The sequence below is a fragment of the Schistocerca gregaria genome, chromosome 2 (genome assembly GCF_023897955.1).
Source record: "Schistocerca gregaria isolate iqSchGreg1 chromosome 2, iqSchGreg1.2, whole genome shotgun sequence".
Taxonomy (NCBI): Eukaryota; Metazoa; Arthropoda; class Insecta; order Orthoptera; family Acrididae; genus Schistocerca; species Schistocerca gregaria.
In genome coordinates, this window is record NC_064921.1 from 151,953,930 (window position 1) to 151,979,165 (window position 25,236).

Here is a 25,236-nt window from a genome sequence, read left to right on the forward strand (position 1 = left end):
GTCCCCCCATCCCCACCCCCCTACCCCCACCCCCACCCCAAATAAATAGTGGATTTCGGTTTTGTTCTGAAGTGAGAATGTTACAATGTCTCTTGCTTCCAAACATCTCTCTGCCCACCACTCTGTCAATGGCTATGTAGAACCAGCAGCTGACACACCCCCTATAGTTTGTGCCATACCTCACAATGGGTGTCGACAACATTGCTGCATGAAACACCAATTACGCCACTAGCTCCACTCTAAGAGTTTTACCATCTCCTGCAGAAATGTGTGCTGTTGTTTGCTATTGTTGAGTATTTGTCTAATTTTAAAGCCAGTTTGAATCCGAGTACAAGTTAATTCAAGCGAACTGCAGTTCAAAAGTGATGAATGTTCATAAAAAGCCAAAATACACAGTGTAGATTCTTATGGTTGGCTGCACAGCAAAATTTACTGCCTGTTCTACACCCTCCCTCGCCACACTCACTGTAGTTCTCACTTCTCAGCCAAGCTGGTGTCAGTTTCACCTCCAACTAATCCGTAGTGCTATGCTTGAGCAATGGTGAATTAAGGACGGCAGTATCTTCTAGGGTACAGGTCATGTTAACAACATCAATTAGTATGTAAATAAAAGATCACAATCATGATTGAGCCAGTTCTTGAAATATCACTCATCCTGTGATCTAATGACGTCTGTTGGTACTATCTCCACAATGGGTCTTTATGCTGTAATTTATTCTTGTGATAACAGCTGCTGTCAGTTTAATATGCTTTTTGTTTGTTAGACATTTAATTCTGGATTAATTGTCTTTCTCGTTTCATGTGAATGTCACCATCTTGTTGTGAAGCTGTTGACGTTTTTCCCCCTGTATTCTTAGGTGTGAACAGTGAACAAATTTCTCATTTGCAAGCCACTTGGTAATTCACTACAGTTTCTCATAAACAAATAGAATAGTGACTTGGGACCAGAATCACGTAATGGATTTGCAGGGACAACCTTTTTTGCTCTTAAATGTTAGCTTTACTTAAAAATAGCATAAATGTATGTATACTGTATCCGTACATCTATGAGACCATTTATTGAAAACCTATTGAAATACATTGTATGATAGTAAGTTGATAGAATTTAATCCTATTTCCTCCCGTGTTTCACAAAAAGATTGCAGATTTACAAACACAATGATTTGTAAATCTGCAACCTTTGTGATAACTTCACATGTGGCAAATTCTTTTTGGTGTGTGTGTGTGTGTGTGTGTGTGTGTGTGTGTGTGTGTGGTGCTTTGCACAATATGCTGATGTACAAATTACATAAGTGCTGAATATATTTAGGAATATTTGGAAAATACAATGCTGCAACTTCGCAACGAAATCACGTGGAATTTTCGACGACAACAACACACCAAAAATACTTCTCCACAGTTGAATAACAAAAATCGAAAACAGACGATAATGTAAAGCGTATCTTGAAAATCATGTGATCATCCATCTGATGATGAACTTGCCAGTTCGAAACCAGTAACGGCACTATTTACCTAAATAAATAGCAATATTAATAGTGGCTGGTTTGCTGTTTTCTTCTATGTAAGAATTAACTTACATTAAATGATTTTTTCTGGGTGGAGGGAAATTGGTCCTGCAATGCGATCGAACATCAGCACACGTTCACTTTCAGGCTGACATGTACCTATTCTGTCACAGTATGTGAATTGGTTGTGCCCCAGATGTCAACATTATCTTTATTTATCTTACCATACATGTGGAATGTTGTTTTGTCAGAAAGTGTTAAGTTGTTTAGAAAATTTCCATCCTCCTCCAAGCGGTGAAGAACATCCACAGCAAATTACATACATTGTGGTGTGCCATCTGATTTCAGTCTGTGAACAGTTGCAATCAGTATGGATGCATCTGTATTCATACTGATTGGAACTGTTGCACACATTTCTGAAGGACTCAGTGTATGTCCACCCTTGCGATTTGTAGTTCCTGCAATTTCTGCAGTGAATGTTTGCAAAGCAACTATATCCTTTGTGTGAGGTTGTCATTTGTTCCAGGTCAGCCAGTATAATGCCTCACATCAAAACTTTCTGGCTGCATAAAATTCCAGTACCACCGACATATAGACATCCACAAGGGTGGTTGTTTCCTACACTGCGCTAGGAAGTTCTTTGATACTTACATGTCCAGTTTGATCTGAATTAAACATTTCATAAACTGAGCCTTTTCTTGAACTGTTATCATCATGCTTTGCTCATGACAGTCTGGAACAACTTTGTTAATTTCTCTGGCACGTAAGCCAAACATGATGTGAATATCTTAATTAGTTTGGGTACTGTAATGCATTGAAGTTGCAGCATACCTTTGAGACACCACATACTCTAGTCATGCTTGTTACATATTTTCCCCTTTAGATGAAGAATAGTTCTTTTTAAACAAGTCTAATTGCTGATCAAGTGTCTTGCTTCTATTATGTCTCATAGTGTGATAATTATCATTTACTCATAATATAGTGGTAATGCGCAGTTAAACAAAATTCTTGCCTTGTCATGTATCACTCTGAAATGGAGTTGATAAACAAATAAAGGAAATATTGAGATCATTCTTATCCGTTATTTGTAAACCATTGCAGTTCTTATTCTAGGCACTTCAGTCCGGAACCACATGCCTGTTACGGTTGCAGGTTCGAATCCTGCCTCAGGCCCGGATATGTGTGATGTCCTTAGGTTAGTTAGGTTTAAGTAGTTCTAAATCTAAGGAACTGATATCCTCAGATGTTAAGTCCCATAGTGCTTAGAGCCATTTGAACCATTTTGCAGTTCTTATGGGTGCCAAAGTGGAAAGATGTAGTCTCTTAATGGTGTACTTTCATTACATCCTCAACATTGCCATAGCGTACTCATTTTAAAAAGGAAATATTCTGGTATATAAAATTTGATTTCTCTGAAGCATAGGTGTTTTTGGAAAGTCCTAGGACTTATTCACATAACACGTCTTTAGAAGCTGTGAGAACATCGAAGTATTGTTTTTATGTCTACCTAATTCTTTCACGTGATGTAATAAATGTTGTTAAGCGTCTTCCTTCATTGTTTTGTTTTATAGAATTGTTCCTTATTGCAGGTGGGTTTTGTCATTTATGTATTATGTGAATAGTGATCTTGGCACATCAGTGACTTAAATCTCGCAAGTGCTCCTAGTTGCTGCTGAACTGTTGTTGTCCACTCAGTATCAATCTAATTGACATGTTTGTTTGTGTTTGTGATTGTTGTTTCAGAATCAAACTACAAATATGGTTGTTTTTATTTCAGGAAAAGTGGTAGTTCATCATCTAAGTCCCGTACAAAGAAAAAGAAAAGGAGGGTATTTGAGGATTCAGATTTGGAAAGTTATAGAAAAAAGAAGCCCAAGAAGCCTAGGGTATGATCAGCTTCATTTCTATTTCAAAAATTTTTTTAATTTTTTTTTTTTTTTTTTTTTTTTTTTTTTACAATTCCAAAATGGCATGTATATTTACAGCATATTGCAATAATGTCTTTGCAGAGAAGTAAGTAACATTATTTAATTCTGCTGGTAATCTCCACATGTGGCACAGTTTTTAATGTTGTGATATGTCAGTTGAACTTCATTCTGCTTATCCTATCTGTTATAATACTACTTTATTGTAATACTGCTATATGTTTACTTTACGGTCCTTACATAATATATGCTCGGAGGTGTTGTTTTACAGTGTGTTTGAAATACTAGGCCTGCTTTGTGACATTTTCTTTCTTCAAGTGATGTCATTGAACTTCCTTAGCACTTTTAATATTCATGTTGTAGGGACTAAATCCAGACTACAATCTGAGCAGCACACTTCTGAATTCATTCAGTTGCATTGTTCAGATTCACTGGTGATGATCCCTATAGCCTTATTTGAGCTAGTTGTCACATTACAATTAAGCTCCAGAGGTGCAACGTTGTTGCATCTAGTACTAATATGCAGACAGCCACTACAGCACATCACTCTCTGCTGCAATAGAAAATCGTGTTAAAGCCTCAATCATTCACAAAAACCAAGTAAAAAATCTTAAATTAACATATGATATAGACCTCTACAGCATGTCAAAAATCAGTTCTTAATTTTAATTAGGGAAAGAGTTATGTTAATTTGTTTGAAACAGATTTATTTTTTCTGTTTGTAAACAGCTTCAAACTTATTGCATGATATCTTAAAAACTGGTACTATCACTGCAGTATTTTTTATTTTTTGCTTTTTACTAAAATATGATAATGATGAATTTTTCAAAATGTTTGCACTACATTACGTTTCCTATATATATGCATCTACAAATGGTGTTTTTATGTAGCTGTGTCATCTTAAACTCCAATTAGGTATGAAGTTTAAAGTCTATATCTCCTACAAAAATAATTTAAAAAATCTATAATTTACATATAGCACTGCTCTCTGTGGTATCTCTAAGCATGTCGGAAATCTTTTCTTGATTTTAATTAGGACAGGTGTTATGTTGGTTATTTAAACAGGAGACATTTTCATATCCAGAAAAGTTTCCTCCTTATCATTGCATGTCCCACAAACTAGTACCCACTGAAATAATGTCTCTGTGTCTACACAAAATGAAATGTATTTAAACTGCAGTATAACGCATAAGGAGATGATGGGAGGTGGCTGAACAGTAGTCATTAGTCTCACAACTAAAAAGAGAAATTCATCAAAATAAAGTCACAGATGTAAGATTTAATGGAAGTAAGACATTCATTAAAGTTCACTATACACTACATACTAATTAGACAATGAGAAGACACCATTTAAATCAGAGTCAATGTCAGTGGAACTATCGGTGTTGGTTCTCTTAGTGACAAGTATTATCAAGTCTTCGATGCACTGTTGCAACACACCTTCATTGTTCCCTACTTTTCTGTATAACTTCTTTCACATGTCCCACTACCTTCTACAGTCTTCTGGTGCCACTTTCTCAAGTACCTCCTGCAGAAGCTGTTCCACTTTGGTCAGTGTAATTGTTTTTTATTTTGTTCTGTCATATGATGCTTAACCTGAGCCCAAATCAGTTCTGTTGCATTAAAGTGGCAATGGTTGGGAGAGAATCTGAGCATTTTAAGCCTGTAAAATTTTATTTATTTATTTCTGTTTTATCCACAATGTAAACTAGTTTCTTTGGCTTGCATTGTGACACATGTTCTAGTAATTCTGCCCTTGTCAATTTGCTGTTATATTTCTCTAACCAGCAAACAATGTCATCTTCAAACCATTTCGCAGAATTATTGTGGTTCATCCTTTGTGACAGTCGAAGATCGCGTTTGAAGGGAATAACAGCAGATGATTAGAAATGAATCCTTTTGAATTTCTGGCATGTGCTACAGTTATTCTTTTTCCTCTCTCGATACGTGCTGCTATACTACCACTGATGGTATCACCTGTGCAGCTTGCTTTCAAACTTTGTCCCCACTAATCCTCTAAGAAAGCAGCATCATGGCATTCCATTAATAACTTGCATCCAGAAACAGATTTATAGCGGAATCCTAACTTTTGCACAACTGGTAACATGGATGATTTACTACCCTGAAATAGGTCTGCTGCTACAAGATTAGCATATAGCTTCTTGAGTGTTACGCACTCCTTCCTTGAATGATATGCATATATCTGATGGCGAATAGCTTCTTCCTGAAAAGATTCAAGTTTTATGACCCTATTCTTGAGGCGCCTCCTCTTCCCAGTTGCCTCCAATTTAGATGACTCGCCTGATTCTTCTGTTGCAAATTTGTCTCCAGATTCTTACCATTGGTCATTCACTTATTTGGAGGGCAGCTGCAGTTTGCTCCACCACTGTATCCAAAGGAAGTAGAGATGCTCGTGCATCTCTCTCTCTCTCTCTCTCTCTCTCTCTCTCTCTCTCAAAATACTCTCTCATAGAACACATGAACCCATGCCACTGACTGCATATAATCATGCCATGTCCAGCACTTTTTGAAAGTTTCCTAGGAGCGTACAGCCTCTGTCTGTCTTTCTTTTGATTACTTTCATCACACATTGTAAGTCATGTGAAGCTGAAAGTCATCCAGATCTCTCACTACAACGGCTTGCTGAGGACTGGCTGGCACAATGCTTTAGGTAGGGCAGTGCATTGGAAGTGGCAACTTAGTGGAAGCCGACAGCGCCTGGCTCCCAGCAGTGTATTGGTGGCGGGAGCTATGCAGCATGCTACCTGTCAAGTGAGCACTAGTTTAAATCAGACAATAATGTTCAAACAGTGCTCAAGAATGTACAACACAGTAGTCTTACTTTCATTGTGCTTTGCAGATGCACAATACTTTTCTTTAATTTTCCTTATGTTCATTTCACATTGTGTACCTTCATAACATAACCCCAAGGTAATCAACGAATGTGGCACATTCTAGTGATTTATAATTGTAATTAAGTACTGTCATAATTGTTTCATTTTTATGCGTATTGTCGTGCCTGTATACTTGTGGCAAATTTCTGAAATGTACATACAATCATTTGGAAATGTTATTTTCCTTTAGACAACTGTGTGAAAGATCTACTTACTCTGAGAATTCATTTATATATGTTGAAATCTTTATCAGTACAATTTATTCAGTAATTTTTAAAACCACCATTGATTCCCAAATTAACTTATGGGAAATATTAGTTCTGTAATCTGCAATGTACCTTGAATTCAAGGTGCCATATGTCATTCTTTAATTATAGAAGCTAATGCAAATACTTACACTTGCAGATTAAGTTTGGAGGTCTTGATGAAGATGAAGTTCTGTCGCGAAGAACTCGAGGAAAGAAAATCAATTATGAGGAAGTTGCTGGTTCTGACACAGAAGAGGTAATTTTCTTTGCTCAGTTTTTATACCACATGAATGTCACTCTATTAATTTAATCATTAATAAGGGATCTCACTTCATCGCCATTCACAATAATCAAATTTATTTTATTGATTTCAAAGCATCTTCCTCTGCAGGTATATAATTGCTGAAGTTATTAACTAATTTCATTGATTCCATAGTAGAAGTAGAAAAAAAAGAAGACACTGACATTGGCTTGTATGCCCATTGTCCTTTGTGTAGCAAGAGAGAAATCTCACTAGTGTTGTAACAGGAAAGTATACTTTTAACACATTAATAGGAAAGGTTTGATTGTTCCAAATTGAGCAGGTAGTCGTCACATTTCTGTTCTTGAGTGAGCAGCGTGGAAGCCCCTGTAGGGACATCACAGTAACCAAGTGTTGAAAAGTCAAACAATGAAAAATCCAGGATGGAATGTAAAAATATTATGAAAATATTATATTCATAATATTGTTAATAAATAGTGAAAAGGGGAGATATAAGTAATGGACAGTGTCTTGAAAGGAGGATATAAGATGAACATCGACAAAAGCAAAACGAGGATAATGGAATGTAGTCGAATTAAATCAGGTGATGCTGAGGGAATTAGATTAGGAAATGAGACACTTAAAGTAGTAAAGGAGTTTTGCTATTCGTGGAGCAAAATAACTGATGATGGTCGAAGTAGAGAAGATATAAAATGTAGACTGGCAATGGCAAGGAAATCTTTTCTGAAGAAGGTAAATTTGTTAACATCGAGTATAGATTTAAGTGTCAGGAAGTAGTTTCTGAAAGTATTTGTTTGGAGTGTAGCCACGTATGGAAGTGAAACGTGGACAGTAAACAGTTTGGACAAGAAGAGAATAGAAGCTTTCGAAATGTTGTGCTACAGAAGAGTGCTGAAGATTAGATGGGTAGATCACATAACTAATGAGGAGGTATTGAATAGAATTGGGGAGAAGTTTGTGGCACAACTTGTCAAGAAGAAGGGACTGGTTAGTAGGACATGTTTTAAGGCATCAAGGGATCACAAATTTAGCATTGGAGGGCAGCGTGGAGGGTAAAAATCGTAGAGGGAGACCAAGAGATGAATACACTAAGCAAATTCAGAAGTATGTAGGTTGCAGTAAGTACTGGGAGATGAAGAAGCTTGCACAGGATAGGGTAGCATGGAGATCTGTGTCAAACCAGTCTCAGGACCAAAGACCACAACAACAACAACAAGTAATCACATGGTGGGATGAGTACATGTATGTTATGGTTCAGCATTATGTTCATTAACAGCGTGTAAAAGACTTTGTTATTTACCTTCAAACATATTGAGGTCTATCATTCTAAAATTCTTTTATACTGATTACAGTTGATGCAAAAATTTTGAATTGATGATAAATCTAGAATGAGAGGTATAGATTGAAAGTGATGTTACACAAATTTATTCCTGTGCCTACAAGTTGTGGCCAGATTCCAAATTACATTTATCTGACCACATAAAGTAACAATACAAGTTTGATTTTGTCCTATTGTTATTTTTAATGGATCAGGAGTCATGTTCATTTCATGAGATACAGAAATAATCTTTCGCATACTGAACAAAGTAAATTACATGCCATGCTCTTGTAGTGAAAGGAATTGATTTCCAAAAGTAGATTGTGGTGAACCAGCCATCTCATGAAATCGTATGAGAAGAACGTCAGAGATTAGGAACACACAAAGTTCCTTCAGTATTTGGCAAAAGCAAACTGAATAAAGAAGCCAGAAGTGAAAAAATAAAGATACTTGTTCCAGAATGGCTCATAACGTAAATCCACAAAAGAAAGAATTAGTAATATTTTTCACAAGGCTGATTAGTTATTAAAATTATCACAATCAATATCAAACACAACAGAAATATAATCAAACAAAGTAAAGTCCATGATGAAATAATGACAATATTAAGAAAATGATAGATTGCTACTCACTACATAAAGAACATGTTGACTCTCAGACAGGCACAAACAAAAGACTGCTATACATGTGAGCTTTTGGCAGAAGGCCTTCTTCTAACATAGAAAAAACACACACACACACAGACTCAGACGAGCATAACCCACACACTCATGACTGGATTGCGAACAACTACGCCTGATGAAAACCGTCTGGGTGATAGGGGTAAGGAGGAGGCTGGTTTTGGGGAGGGGGAGGGATAGCATGGTAGAGGAGGTGGGGGAGCGTGTAGTGATGATTGTGGGAGAATACAGGGACATGGTGGGGCAAGGTAGGACTGCTGAAGCAGTCGGGAATTTTTTTTTTTTTTTTGGGGGGGGGGGGGGATGGGGGGGGAAGAAGAAGTAGAGGAGCAGGGAAAAAGAGAGAGACTAGTGGATGCATTGATGGAGTAGAAGGCTGGATAGTACTGGAGTGGGAGCAGAGAAGGGGACAGATGGGCAAAGGACAGGGACTATCAGAGGCTGAGGCCGGGGGTGGGGTTACGGGAATGCAAGCTAGATGTATTGCAGGGAAAGTTCCGACCTGCATAATCCAGGAAAGCTGGTGTTTGTAGGGAAGATCTAGATGGCAAAGGCTGTGAAGCAGTCATTGAAATCAAGCACATTGTTTTGGGCAGCATGTTCAGCAACTGGGTGGTCCAGCTGTCTCTTGGCCACAGTTTGTTGGTGGACATTCATGCGGACCGACAGCTTGTTGGTTATCATGCCCAGGTAGAATGCAGCTCAGTTTGTAGATCACACAACAGGTTTCACAGGTGGCCCTGTCTTTGATGGGGTTGATGACACTTGTGATCAGACTGGAGTAGGTGGCAGTGGGATGACTTATGGGACAGGTCTTGCATCTAGGTCTATTACAGGGATATAAACCATAAGGCAAGGGGCTGGGAGTTGGGGTGGAGTGGGTATGGACAGTGATATTACGTAGGTTCAGTGGAGGTGGAATACCACTGTGAGAGATGTGGGAAGGGTAGTGGGTAGGATATTCCTCATTTCAGAGCATAATGAGAGTAGTCGAAAAGTCAAAAGCCTGGCGGAGAATGTGATTCTGTTGCTCTAGTCCTGGGTGGTACTGAGTCCTAAGAGGAGTGCTCTTTTGTGGCCAGATGGTGGGAATGTGGGAGGTGGTAGGGGACTGGAGGGACAAGACTTGGGAGATCTGTTACTGTACAAAGTTGAGAGGGTAATTTCGGACTTCAAAGGCCTCATTGGGACTCTTGGTATATTTGGAGGAGGATGGATGCGATAGCCATGGGTGGTTAGAGTGCATGGAAGGGTCTCTTCTTATGGAGTGTGTGTCAGCTGCTGAAGTGGGGGTAATGGACAGAGGTAATGATTTAGCCATCTTTGAGGTGGACATCAGCATCAAGGAAGGTGGCTTGTTGGGTTGAGGAGGACTGCGTACAGCAAATGCGGGAGAAAGTGTTGAGGTTCTGGAAGAGTGTGGATAGGGTGTCCTCACCCTTGGTCCAGATCAAGAAGAAATCATCAAGGAATCTGAACAATGTGTGGGATTTTGGATTCTGCATGGTTAGGAAATATTTCTCTAGGTGGCTCATGAGTAGGCGGATATAGGATGGTGTCATGTGGATGCTCTTTGGTGTATCCTGAATTGTAGATTATACCTTCAAATGTGAAGCAATTGTGGGTGAGGATATAGCTGGTCATGGTGATCAGGAATGAGGTTGCGGGTTTGGAATCATTCAGGTGTTGGGAAAGGTAGTGTGCAAGGCTATGGGCATTATGAATGTTATTGTAAAGAGAAGTGATATCATTAGTGATGAGCAGAGTGCCTTGTGCTAAATGGGCAGGAACTGTCGAAAGTTGATGGAGGAAATGGTTGACGTCATTGATGTAGGAGGGTAGACTACGGGGAATAGCATATAGACATTCTCTAGGTCCATACAGAGGAAACACTTTTTGCCAGAAATGCTACCAGTGTTTTACCCTGCTTGACTGAGCTCACTCTGCTATCCAACTGCCCTCCCACTGCCCCCCAAATCATCGCCTTTAGCATTCCAGAATTTCTTAACTTCAAACCTTGAGTCGCTGTAATTCCCCAATTTGCTCAAGATAGAAGCTAACCACACATCTGCAGAAAGAACGACAATCCTCCGCCTAAAAACTCATCCTGACCTTATCATCCTACCTGCTGGCAATGGTTCCACCACTTTGGTTTTGATCTGCAATGATTAACTGGCAGAAGAACTCTACCAACTCTCAGATCACCCATCTGCAAACCCTGCCACAGCAGCTCCGTTCAAGAAATACAGCAGGATATCCAGGCTATCCGCAGCTCCTTAGACCCATGACCAAATGTCTCCCCTGCATGTCTCTCTTTCCTCACCCTACCACTCCCCACACTCCTGCCTTCTAAATGCTTCCTAAAGTCTATAAACCCAACCATCCAGGACGAGAGAATCTCTGCTCTTGTGGTTACCTGTAACCTATCCTTCTAGTGCAAAGACACTGAGCATTTCCTCCACCGACTCTCCACAGTTCCTATTCCTTTACCACACAGGACCAGCTTACCACTATTGATGGCACCTCCCTTTACACTAACGTCCCTAATGCCCATAGCCTTGTTGCTATTGGACACTACCTTTCCCAATGCCTGGCTGATTGCATACCGACAACCTCCTTCCTGGTAGCCATGACTAACTATATTCTCACTCTCAACTGCTTCATCTCTGAAGGCATCACCCACAAACAGATCGGTGGTACAGCAATAAGCATATGCATGGCACCACCTATGCCATCCTATTCATGGACCACCTATAGGAATACTTTCTAACTACCCAGACTCCCAAACTCCTCACATGGTTCATATTCGTTGATGATATCTTCCACATTCCTCCAGAACCTCCCACATTCACTTCACCTAATCTTTCTCAATCGAACAAGCCACCTTCCTTGATGCTGATGTCCACCCCAAATATGGTTACATCAATACCTGTGTCCATATCAAACCTACTACCCATACCTCCATTTTGATAGCTTCTACCATTCCTTACTAAGAATTCCCTTCCATATACACTAGCCACCTGAGTCTACTGCATCTGTAATGACAAGTAGTCCCTCTCAAAATAGACCAAAGATCTCACTTAGGCCTTCATTGACCGCAATTACCCTCCCGTCTTTGTACAGAAACAGATCTCCTGTGCCTTGTCTCTTCAGCCGCCTATCACCTCCCACATACCCACTGTCTGGCCACAAAGGAGCACTCCTCTCATGACTCAGTACCACCGAGAACTATACCCCGCCGGCGAAACATTGCACTTGACAATTCGCTTTTTGTCTAGTTAAGTTGGCTATACTGTAATAGCGATGTTGCAACAGCAGCCTCTATACACACAGCAGACGATACAGTTTGCCGTCCCGTCTCGTAAATGCAAGCGATTGAGCAATTACAATGTATATAAAAACTCATTTTTAGTTGTACTACAATGACAGGAAGTAAACAACCGTATAATAATGCATGTAAAAGCATAACAATGTGCACCCTTTCGATAACGGAGCAAATAAATACAAAAAACAAGCATCTGACGACTGGTACTTTAAAATCAATAATGTACATAGTTTACAAAATAAATAATAACTGAGATTGCAATAAATAACCAATATTAGAATTTTTTCACTCACCAATTTACAGCGATAATGGCGCAATTCCACCCAGCTCGCCATCGTCACTGTTGTCCGATTCATCGCTAAAACCGTCTTCATCATCGTCATCGGCAAGACAAATCATTAATTGTTCATGGCCACTGATAATGCCTTCTATTGTCTGTGCTGCTCGTATAAGCTTCTCGACGTGCTCTACTTTTTTTTCTCCGTGAGGCTGCATCCACAGTCACAAGAGCTTCACGCAACAGCTTTTCCACCTCTGTTATTGTAAAGGACTTGTTGTTGTTCCTTACATACATTTTTACGTCACTCCATACTAACTCAATAGGGTTGAAATGGCAGTGATATGGTGGCAGCCTTATTACAGTATGACCCTGCTCCTTGGCAATTTCGTCTACTACGTATGTAGGTGTCGTAGGCTTATTTTCTTTAACAAGAGAATATAACAGAACCTTTGTCATACCCATATATACAATATTTCGAGCCTGTAACTACTGCACCATAATTTCTTTCCGATCATTTGTAGTTGGGGCTTTGTTCTGTATCACCGAATGATATGGAGCATTGTCCATTGCAATTGTTGTAGGGACAGGAAATTGTTTTAAAAGGTTCCTGAACCACTCAACAAATCGTGCGTGATCCATATCTTCATGGTAATCACCAGTCTTTTTTTATCTAAAAACTGAAAGTGCGTCAGGGACAAAACCACTGGAGGAGCCTGCATGGACCACAATTAATCTAGCTCCTCTTCCCTTCGGCTGATGGCCGCTACTGCTGGGTGTGTTATCCGTCCAACATTTACTGACAGCTTCCCCGCCATTAACCCACGTTTCGTCTAGCCAAATTATGGAATGAATGTCTCTGCCCACAATTTTGTGCAAGAAAATGCTACGAGCGGTAACAATATGTGCCCTCTCTAACAGTACTTTGCGTCCATCTAGCGTTTTGTAACGGAAACCCATATTTTTTAGCACAATTTTTAGTGATGTTTTACCACCCCTGAAGAGTTCACTTTCTTTTAAAGAGATTAATAACTTAGCTACAGTCGGATACTCTTTTCTGCTGTAGTAAGCATAAACATGCCTACGAACTGCATCAGTCTGGAAAGAATCTAAATCTGTGATAGGACTACGCCGCTTTTTCTTCTTTCCCGGGGTTGATAAAAATGTATTATTTGATCCAGACAGCTCGGAATTATTACGGCTCACTTCAGTATCTTCCAAGTTTTGTAGTAATACTCCCTTACTTACTACCGTTCTTGCACTAATACAAAGAGTTTTCGACGTACGTTCCACCACTTTGTCGGCAGGAATTGATGGCTGTCCATGAATGCTTATGTAGTTTTTCTCCTGCACGTAAAACTCACAAGTTCTGCGTAGCAACTCCAGTGCCTGGCTGTTTAGCGGCACCCCTCGACGCAAAGGATTGTCACTAGGTGAACGAAGTCTTTTCGGTGGCATTTTCCAAGTACGTAAACTCACAACGTAACAAAAGTCACAACGATATAGCACACAGTACAACGAAAACACGCGGTAAACAACACACAACTCACGTTGTATACACATTCACTAAACAAAGCTGGCAACGCGGGAACTTTGACGTCACAGCACGTGAGTAACCGCAGTGCTCACTGCGCTGTGATTGGCTGGCGCCCCACGCTGAACGCCTAGCGCCTATCGTTCTTCACTTGTTACTCTGTTACGGTGCCAACTTCATACGCAAACGTCAAGTGCAATGTTTCAGCGGCCCGGGTATAGAGCACTGAATTACATTCTCCTCTGGGGTTTCAACTAGCTAAAATTAGGAATATACTACTCACTATCCTTCCCACATCTCCCACAGTGGTATTCACCTCCCACCGAAGGTACGCAATATCCTTGTCCATCCCTACACCAGCCCTGCTCCCAACCCCTCACCTCATAGCCTATATCCCTTAATAGACCTAGATGCAGGACTTGTCCTATCAAAGGCAGAGCTACCTGTGAAACCAATCATGTTGTCTACAAACTAAGCTGTGCAACCGCTGTGCTGCATTGTACTTGGGCATGATAATCAACAGGCTGTCTTTCTGCATGAATGACCACCAACAAACTGTGGCCAAGAGACACAGGGTGTATATGCGCCGAGACAACCAGGAAATCCGTGAAAAACCTGGGAATTTTTTTATCTAGGAGAAAACCAGAAAAAACCCCGGAAATTTTTTTAGAATTCCAGTAATTTTTCACTGTTTTAGTCTTCAGTTAAATTTTTATAATTTTAACTAGTAAGAACTGATAGTCCAATGAAGAATTTTACTGTATCCCACTACAGCAGAATAATACTGCAGCAATAAAATGTAAATGAGAGAATAAAACCAAAATAAAACTTAAGTTTGCAAAGGAAATGCGACATTTACAGCAACGAAACACAGAACACACACAAGCACCTGCCAAAAGCAAAATGTGTGAAAGGCTTGAAGACAAAGACTATGGAATAGCTCATAACAGCAAACTGCTTCTGATGAGCGTGATGTCACAACTGTTCCCATTAAGTTCGTTTTGAGCAGTTGCCAGCAGGCTCATGCACATGCACAGTTTGAGTCACGTATGAGCAGTACCTTCTCCTGTTTCTGGCTACTTGAAGTGTGGCTGCAGCAGTAGCAAAAAGCAGTCATGCTACACAGAAGAGTTTTTCTGGCATGCCCAAGCTGCCAGATTCACGCAAGAGGGAGGCGGATAGTGACCCCTGTATACGTTAAGTGATTTTTACTGTTTTCCCTTCATTTACATTTTATTCGTCAAATGAAAACAAAACAGATTTCTGTCAGCGGGAGCTATCAAATGAATTAAAATACATTCACATAATTATGAAAGACTAAAATATGTTGTTAGTTTCAGTTTTCTGATTTTAATTTGCTTCCATATTTTTGGCAGTCAAGCATTAATCGCCTTGCACAACAATGAAGTTATTTTTATCAGTTTGCTAAATAAACGAGGGTTTTATTAATCTTTTCCAGAGATGCAGTCAATTTATAAGAAGTGAAGTGTTTCATTCCACACTATTGTTCACTGAATTTCAAGTGCACATTTTCATCTTCTGGCACGTATGACGTTATGACATAATAAAAAAACCAAACTTGAGACAATAAAGTACTGGTACTCCAAGAAAATTTGCATACCAAAAAGCACACTGAAAAGCTTAATATCAGGTTGGGGCCTACTTCATTGTGCATGTGGACATATGAATGTGTAGTTTAAGCCAAATTATGCATTTTAGTATGGTTTGCAAAATTCCTATGCTCATGTAGTATCCTCTGAGGTCCTATTTCTTTTATGACATCATGTAAGGTGTCTTAATGTTATATGTGTATAAACATGTGGGCTTCCTACATCATCGTAGCTGCCCATGTGCAGTAACGACTGTTTTCTGGCACTCTCTGCTGCTGAAGCGATCCCATGTCTAAGAGGTCATGGGAAAATATTGCAAATGGTTCTTTAAAAAGTATTATTTTCAAAGGAAATTTCCTTTTATGTAAGATGGATGAGCTGTGTTACGTGTGAGATTGTGCAATGCATTTCTTAAATTGTAGAGTGTTTGACTCTCATTTAAAACTTAACACTTTCAGGTCCAGCCACATAGAATAATTTTGAGCCCAGAAGACAAGACATTAATGTCATTGTTTCAAATTTTACTGGCACATTTGAGTGACATATCTAAAACTGTGACACACACTAAAAACATCAGTGTTATATGTGGAAGCTGAGCTTTTCTTGTAGCTAAGCTACGTACATTAATTTAAACCATTAACTTTTCCTATTTGTGTGTTCATGCTACTTAACAGTCATGTTGCTATTGCCTAACTACATCATGTGTCCTGTGCTCTGAATATTTGCTGTAATTGGCTGTCGATATCATGTGGCATGAGCTGTGATTGGCTTTCAATAGTGCATTGGACACTCTGTTTCAATGCTTCAGAAACTAATGTGCTGTGTTTGGTGGAATTCGAATTTATACTTTCATAATACGAAAATATGTACCCAATTGTAATATGAACGTGCAGCATACATGTTGCTGCACATCAAAGGTCTTTCCGAAAAGCAGTTCAAAGGATTGAGAATTTTACAGCTCCGAGGAAAAGTACGTTTTTAACTGGGAGATCTGGGAAAAATCCAGGAATTTTCTTTTCTTGTCCACTTATACAACCTGAGACAACTGGACCACTCAGTTGCTGAACATGCTGCCCAAAACATGATTCACTTCAGTGGCTGCTTCACAGTCTGTGCCATCTGGATCCTCCATATCAACACCATCTTTTTGGAAATGTACAGGTCGGAACTCTCCCTGTAGTATATCCTACAAACCCGTAAAATTTCCTCTCTCCTCCTCAGGTCATCAACCTTCGCTAGTCACTGTCCTTCAACTATCTGTCCCCTTCCGTGCTCCCACTTGAGCACTACAGAACAACACAGCCTTTTATTCCACCGACACACACAATAGCTCCTCTCTCCCATCCCCCCTTCTCTGCTTCCCTCCTTTTCCACTCCCCTCCCCCTCCCCCCCCCCCCCCCCCTCCTAAAAACTCCTGACTGCATCTAGAGGCCCTACCCTGTCCCCACCACATCCCTGCATGTTCTCACGAGCAGCATTACACCCTGCTCCACCCCTACCTTCCTGTCCTCTCCTTTCCCACCCCAGCTTCCTCCTTACCGTGCCACCCAGTTTGCTTCTCCTGTCAGAAGCAGTTGCTTGCAGTTCAGCCACAGTAGACAGAGACAGTGGTCAAGTGTCCCCATGGGCTTTCTTCTCTGCTGGCCATATACAATAACATGCATGCATTGAACAGTGGTTAATGGAATATCTAAATGTCACAACAGTAAAAGTCTCGAAATAAAGGAATGCCACCTCATTTTATTCTCTCAATTTCATAATTGGGAAAAACAGTCTTTATAAACAGCAACTGTTTGAAAGTCAGTCTATCATCAGCTTCAGAATCAAAGTTCACGGATTCTAATTGTCATTTATCAAAGTTGACAAAATTGTCTCCACACGATTTTGATGGCAGTACGATATCATACACAAATGTTTCCTGAGGCTGGTTTAAATTTTAGTTCACCTTCGATAATATTAGATAGTCACTTGTAGTAACAACATGGCATCTGCCTGTGAGTTTATTCTAGACTAACAAGTGAGCCATGTTGTTTTGCATCTGCCCACTTGGCGTGCTCTTGTGATTGGTCGTTTCAGTCCGCCAGTGATTTACAACATTAACTGAAAACTTTGATTAAGCTTGGAACTTCAATTTAGAATGACTGAAATGTTGTCAGTGTGGATAAGATCTTCAGTATCTTTAGAACCGTGTAGGAATAGTGAACAGTAAATACAGATAATCAAAGTTACGTACTTGGCACCATACCCAGCAGTTGACTCACTGTTATCCCTCTATATGCTCCAGCACAACACTGCTTCTACTCACACCACTGTTCCCATGCTTCATGATCATGTGTCACTTTGTGGGATGGGTAGGTTTACCTTTCTTGACTGCCGGCTAATGTACAATAACATGAGGCTTCATATATTGTATAATAAAATGAGGTCTCAAATGTGTAAACATCACATATCCCAAGGCATAAATGCCACTATATAAATTACTTAATAACTTGAACTTTTTTTTAACAAGTCAAATAACATTTCTATTATTTCTAATTACACTTCAGCAGCACCATTACACATAATTACCCTTGAATTAGGAATAGTATTTAAAATAATGGTAACACTGAATGTGCAAGAGGTAGTTGCCTGTTTACTATTTGATGAAACAGTAATAACCCACATATAGCTGACACAAGCATAAACAAAAAATGTATATGAATTTTAGCTTTCAGATGGTAAGGAAGAATATGTAGGTGTGGCTGTGATGTTTCAAAAGTAATAGTAAGTTATTCTGATTTCTTCGTTGAGAAACAATTACACCATAATCATATCTTTCATCTGATGCCAAGCATTTGCGATTTTTTATGTTTGTTTCATTTCAAGGAGGTGATAAAGAGAAGTCGCAGACTGGTTGAGAGTGAAGAAGAATTTGTCATAAATGAAGATGAAGGGGAGGAAGAAGAGGAGCAAGAGCCTGTAGTCGAACAGGATGACAGTTCTGAATCAGGTAGGTGTTTTAGTCTGAGGAGCAAATTGATAAGTTTACTTGTCTGTGTGCACTATTTTATTTGTTCATATTGAAATAAAAATAAATGTGTTGCTGATATAATTGTATTCACTATTATACTAAAAATGAAGCAAAAGCAATAAAGAAAGAGACAGAACCTTGACACAACATTGCTTCTCAACACTTGAGGAAACTTATCAGATAATGTCGAAATTGTGAAACATCTGATCTCGCTCACTTTTTCAACTTTCTGCATCAAATCATCAGTAATGACTGAAGGTCACCCAGTTCCATCATCATCTTGCACATTCTTACCACCTTTAAAAGCTCTCGCCCATTATGGTAACATGTCATCACTCATTTCTTTCTTTTTTATCATCATCATCATCATCATCATCATCATCCTCTTCTTCTTCTTCTTCTTCTTCTTCTTCTTCTTCCTCCTCCTTCATGTGGTTTGATGATGAACTTTAGCTGCTTTCACACAGTTAGCACTAAGAAAACGAATCATGGTGAGGATTTGAGTGTCAGCTGGATTCTCAGAGGAGGCATTTCAGATACTCCCAGACAAACATAAACACCCCAAATATTGGTGGAAATTGAGTAAAAAAATTAAATGCAGGCTTCTGGGAAAAAATAAAATTGTAAAAGAAAATGTACTTGTATTATTTTTATTTCAAAATGGTACTTACAATGGGCATTCAGTAAGTAATGCAACACATTTTTTTTCCTCGGCCAATTTCAGATGAAAAAATGTGGAATTTGTTGTGGGACATCGTGCTTGAGTCCCTATAGTTTCATGAATTTCAACAGCTGGCGGCAATATATGTAGTCTTTAGAACAGCTTCTGTAAAGGAGGTGCATTCCAAGCAGAGAGATGTCATTGAGTCTCTTTTTGTGGAAAATCAGGCACCACAGATATTCGTATGCACTTGCAGAATGCCTACACTCATGACAACGAAATTGCAGCAAAAATGTACTGTTCTACCTCATCCACCCTACAACCTGTCACATCTTTTGACTTCCATCTGTTTAGCCCAATGAAGGATGCACTCTGTAGAAAGAGTTTGTGAATGATGGGGAGTTACTGATGCAGCAAGAGGTTGGCTCTGACGTGGGCTAGTAGAGTGGCACCATGCAGGCCTACAGACCCTCCCACCACATAAGTCCATCGCATTGAATGGAGATTATGTTGGAAAATAGGTTTCTTTTCCAAAAGAATGGGGAGTAATGGGGCGTATTGGAATCTTGAATAAAACCAACCTGTTTTCAGAAAAAATCCTGTTGCATTACATACTGAAGACCCTCATACTTAAACACACCTCGTATCTGTCAGGGTGAAGTAAGTTTTGGATGTCTTCATTAATGTAATTCTACTATGAAAAGGATAGTGGATACTAACCAGAGATGCTGAGTCGCAGACAGTCTCAACAAAAAGACTGCCGAAGAATCAGCTTGCGGCCAACAAGACCACACACACACACACACACACACAGTCTGTGACTGCTGAGGCTAGACTGTGAGTAGCATCACATGATAGGAGAAGCAACCAGGTGGTAGGGGTAAAGAGGAGGCTGGGACGAGGAGGGGGGGGAGAGAGCAGGGTAGGGGTAGGCAACTGTAAAGTGCTTAGATGGAAGGGATGGGCGGGGGGGGGGGGGGGGGGGGCTAGTGCAAAAGGAGAGAAATAAAAAGACTGTGGGTGCTTTGGTGAAATAGAGGGCTTTGTAATGCTGGAATGGGTGCAGGGAAGGAGCTGATGGTAAGGACAATGAGTAATATAGGAACGATCCGAATGGCACAGTCTCTCTCTCTCTCTCTCTCTCTCTCTCTCTCTCTCTCTCTCTCACACACACACACACACACACACACACACACACACACACAGGTCGCTGGCCACCCAACTTCATTACTTTTCCAAATAACTGGAATTCTAAGTTACACCTGAGACCTACTGGTGCATTCTTGAGTAGCAATTTCCATTGGGCATAGATCTTCTACAGAGCTGAAGACCATTTGTTTCTTATGAGATTTAAATGCTAAGTGGTTAGTTAGTATCTTCTTCATGCTGAAGTTACTGTAATTATAATTACTGCAAGGAGATGTATGAAAGGGCTCGAGATATACTTGTTGATTTGCTCAACTGATACCCTTTTCTGACCTGTTAGGCAATGACAAATTTTACTGGTGTGAATAATATCAAAATGACCTTCCCGTACAGTCAGTTCTCTTATCCACTTTTTCCCCTTTTGCTTTCTATCCAGTTATTGCCTACAACTGCCTGAAAAATAAACAACTGATCTTAAAGCTCCATTGCTAATTTATACTGTTTCTTCTTTATAAGTGTGTTGTAGAAAATTGTATATTTCAAGAAGGCAGAATAGCTGGTCCACAAGCAAATTTTCAAGTACTGCTGTTTGAAACACTTAAAACTAGAAAATACTATCCCTAGGTTTTTTTGAACTTAATTGGTCCTTTATCAGGGAGGAAAGAGGGGATAGTTAGGGAAGGTTGGACTTGAGAGAAAAATTCATTCATGGCCAGAGTTCCTTTCAACTCTATACCCGTACAACTGTTCCACATCAAAGTCGGCTATTAGCAACTGGTACATAGTCTAACATGACAGAAGCGACGTATCACAATCATTGCAGTAGAGAGAATGGTCGTGGTGGCACACCACTGGACAAGCTGATTTTCTCCACACTCGACAAGTTGAGAACTGCCTGCTGAATGGCTGGGTGCCAGCTTATCTAGCCCAGGGCAGAAGGATATTTCCAGGACTGTTTGCACACACGTGATGGCCAGGAAATACTTCGCTGATTGTTGCTCCCCCTTCCTCTGCTGCTGGTTGATGCGCTCTGATGGACATTGGCCACACCTATGCATTTGTTGCCAGCTGTGGTACTTGCTTGTAAACACTCTGTCAGCCAGACTTCACAGTGAAGTCAGCAACCTACATTGCTGTGTCAGTCTGTGGTGTTGCCACTGCAGTAGGCATCTGTGGTGACTGCAGCACACAGAGCAAGGGATCAAAGGTGTTATGTTAGTAAATAGTGTTCCAGTGCCAGTTCAGAGATGGTAAGAGATACACAGAGAAAGTTCACATAAATTTAAGAGGAAGGTAAATGGAAATTGGAATAGCAAGAGAAGAGTAATTTATTAAATAATGGACTTCTACCGCTTGGGAAAAAGTGGGATGTTACAGGACGTTAAGGTCATAAAGGTTTTGAGATTTGAGGATGTAATGGAGAGTAAAGTTCTCTTCTACAAGGGAAACTAGTGCTGATGAGGCAAACTAAATGGCTTATTTGCTGTAGAAAGTATTTGATGTTATCAGGGTTAACAGTCCTTGTGTGTCCTTTCATGTGCTCAGCAAATTTAATGGAAATCATTTCTATGTAAAAAGCTATGCAGTGAACAGATATTACGTGGTAAACAACATGAATGACTGGCTCATGTTTTCCTGCCTGTCATGCAGGGTTTACCAGTGGTGAATCTTCAAGAGTAAGTGGTAGTGGATGGGTGGGAACATGGCCTTTGGAAACAATTGTGTGGATATATGGATATTAACCTTGGAGTAGGGGGGATTCCCCTGCCCACTAGTAATCAGTCTTTTGACTGGTTTGTTGTGACCTGCCATGAATTCCTCTTGTGTGCCAATCCTTTCATCTCAGAGTAGCACTTTGCAACCTACATCCTCAATTACTTGCAGGATATATCCCAATCTCTGCCTTCCTTTGCAGTTTTTACCCTCTACATCTCCCTCTAATGTCATGGACGTTATTCCATGAGGTCTTAATAGATGCACTATCATCCTGTTCTCCTCTGTGTCCATGTTTCCCATATATTCCTTTCCTCCCCTATTCTGCATAGAACCTCCTCAGTCCTTGCTTATTAGTCCATATAATTTTGATCACTCTTCTGTAGCACTACATGTCAAATACTTCTATTCTCTTCTGTTCCATTTTTCTCATAGCCCATGTCTTACTACCCTACAAAGCTATGCTCCAAACATACATTCTCAGAAATTCCTTACTCAAATTAAGGTATACGTCTGATACTAATACACTTCTTTAGGCCAGGAATGCCCTTTTTGCCAGTGCTAGTCTGCTTTGTATGTCCTCCTTACTCCATTCGACATAGGTTATTTTGCTGCCAAGGTAGCAGAATTCCTTAACTGTATCTACTTCATGAGCATAGCATCATTCCTGATGTTAAGTTCCTCACTGTTCTCATTTCTGCTACTTCTCATTACTTTTGTCTTTCTTTGATTTATTCTCTCTCCCTGTTCTGTACTCATTAGATTGTTTATTTCATTCAATACAAACTGTAATTCTTCTTCACTTTCAATGATGTTAGTAATGTCTTCAGCAAATTTCACCATTGATTTTCTTTTATTTCCATCATCGCTTCTTTGATGTTTGGGATGAACAGTAGAGGTGAAAGGCTACACCCCTGTCTTACACCCTTTTTAATCCATACACTTCATTCTCGGTCTTCCACTCCTATTGTTCCCTCTCCGTTATCGTATATAATGTATATTATCCATCTTCCCGTTATCGTATGTAGTGTATATTACACATCTTTCCCTATAGCTTACTCCTGTTTTTCTCGGGATTACACACATCCTCCACCATTTTACATTGTCAAACGCTTTCTACAGATCATCAAATCGTATGAACATGTCTTGATTTTTCTCGAGTCTTGCTTTCATTATCAGCAGCCTCTACCTTTTCCTAAAGCCAAACTGATTGCCATCTAACAGATCCTCAATTTTCTGCTCCATTCTGCTGTATATTATTCTTGTCAGGAACTTGGCTCTATGAGCTGTGAACCTGATTGTGCGAAGATTCTCGCACTTGTCAGCTCTTGCAACATTGGGAATTGTGTTGATGAGGTTTTTCCGAAAGTCTGATGGTATATCGCCAGTGTCATACATTCTACACAACATGAATAATCTTTTTGTTGCCACTTCCTCACTGATCTTAGAAATTACGATGGACTGTTATCTGTTCCTTCTGCCTTATCTGCTTTTAAGACTTGCAAAGCACTTCTAAATTCTGATACTGGAGTAGTGCCTATCTCTTCTCTATCAAATCCTGTTTCTTCTTCTATCACATCATCAGACTAGACGTTGTCATTGTCGCTCCCCATGCCCAGTAGTACTAAGTGCACTCTTTTCACCTATCTGCTGTGTGCTCTGCATTTAACAATGGAATTCCCATTGCATTCTTAATGTTACTGCCCTTGCTTTTAATTTCACCGATGGTTGTTTTGACATTTCAGTCCTTCCAAAAGTGATTTCTTTTTTTGATTTCTGCACATTTTTCATGTATTCATTTCACCTCAGATTTCCTGCAATTCCTATTTATTACATTCCTAAGTGACTTGTATTTCTGTATTCCTAAATTTCCCTGAACATTTTTGTACTTCATTCCTTTGTTGATTAACAATCAGATGGAGTATTTCTTCTGTTACCCAAGGTTTCTTCGCAGTTACCTTCATTGTACTTACGTTTTTCTCTCCAACTTCTCTGATTGCCCTTTTTAGAGATGCCCATTCCTGTTCAGCTGAACTGCCCAGTGAGCTATTCATTATAGCAGTCTGTAGCCTCAGAGAACTTCAGGCATATCTCTGCATTCCTTAGTACTGTATCACACTTCTTTGTGCATTGATTCTCCCTGACTAGTCTCTTAAACTTAAGCCCACTCTTCATCATTACTAAACTGTGATGTGAGTCTATATCTGATCCTGGGTATGTCTTACAATCCAATATCTGATTTCAGAATCTCCGCCTGACCATGATGTAATCTAACTGAAATAGTCCTGTATCTCCCAGCCTTTTCCAAGTGTACCACCTCCTCCTCTTCTGACTCTTGAACAGAGTATTCATTATAACCTCTGAAATTTATAGATGTACTCAGTCTTTCTACTCTCTCATTCCTACTACCAAGTTCATATTCACCCTTAACCTTTTCTTTTATTCCTTCCCCTACATCTGCGTTCCAGTCTTCCATGACTATTAGATTTTCATCTCCCTTTGTGCACTGAATTACCCGTTCAATATCCTCGTATATTTTCTCTGTCTCTTCATCTTCTACTTACATTGATGGTACGTAGAATTGAACTATTGTTGTTGGTGTTGATTTGCTGTCAATTCTGATAATAATAACAGTCTCACTGAACATTTCACAGTAACTCACTATCTGTCGTACCTAACAAATTCTACTCCCATTATACCATTTCTGACAAGAAATCCTTGCCTTCTTTCCATTTCACTTCACTGATGTCCACAATATTTAGATTTAGCCTTAGAATTTCCACTTTCAGATTTTCTAGCTTACCTACCACATTCAAACTTCTGGCATTCCATGCCTTAACTTGTAGAATGTTATCGTTTCATTGATTATTCACTCTTTTTCTCATAGTCACCCCCTTCTTGGCAGTACCCTCCCAGAGATCTGAATGGGAGACTAGTCTAGGATCTTTTTCCAACGGAGAGAGCATCATGACGCTTTTTCAGTTACAGGCCACATATCCTGGGAATAATTATTATGTGTCTTCAATGCAGTGTTTTTGTTGCCTTCTGCACCCTCTCACTGTTTATCATTGCTGATACTTCTACCTTTTACAGGCAGTTTCCTGTCCCAAGAGCAAGAGAGTGCCTT

At 39.7% G+C, this 25,236-nt stretch overlaps 1 protein-coding gene across 2 annotated transcripts in view; it reads left to right on the forward strand.

Annotated features, from left to right (window-relative positions):
• Window positions 1–25,236, forward strand: part of LOC126336577 (uncharacterized) — a 147,180-nt gene that overhangs the window by 114,114 nt on the left and 7,830 nt on the right. For both annotated transcript variants that reach the window (XM_050000433.1, XM_050000434.1), the window contains exons 15-17: window positions 3,283–3,391; window positions 6,730–6,828; window positions 18,445–18,568. In XM_050000433.1, the coding sequence (XP_049856390.1) occupies window positions 3,283–3,391; window positions 6,730–6,828; window positions 18,445–18,568 (332 nt within the window). The remainder of the gene's footprint in view (window positions 1–3,282; window positions 3,392–6,729; window positions 6,829–18,444; window positions 18,569–25,236) is intronic.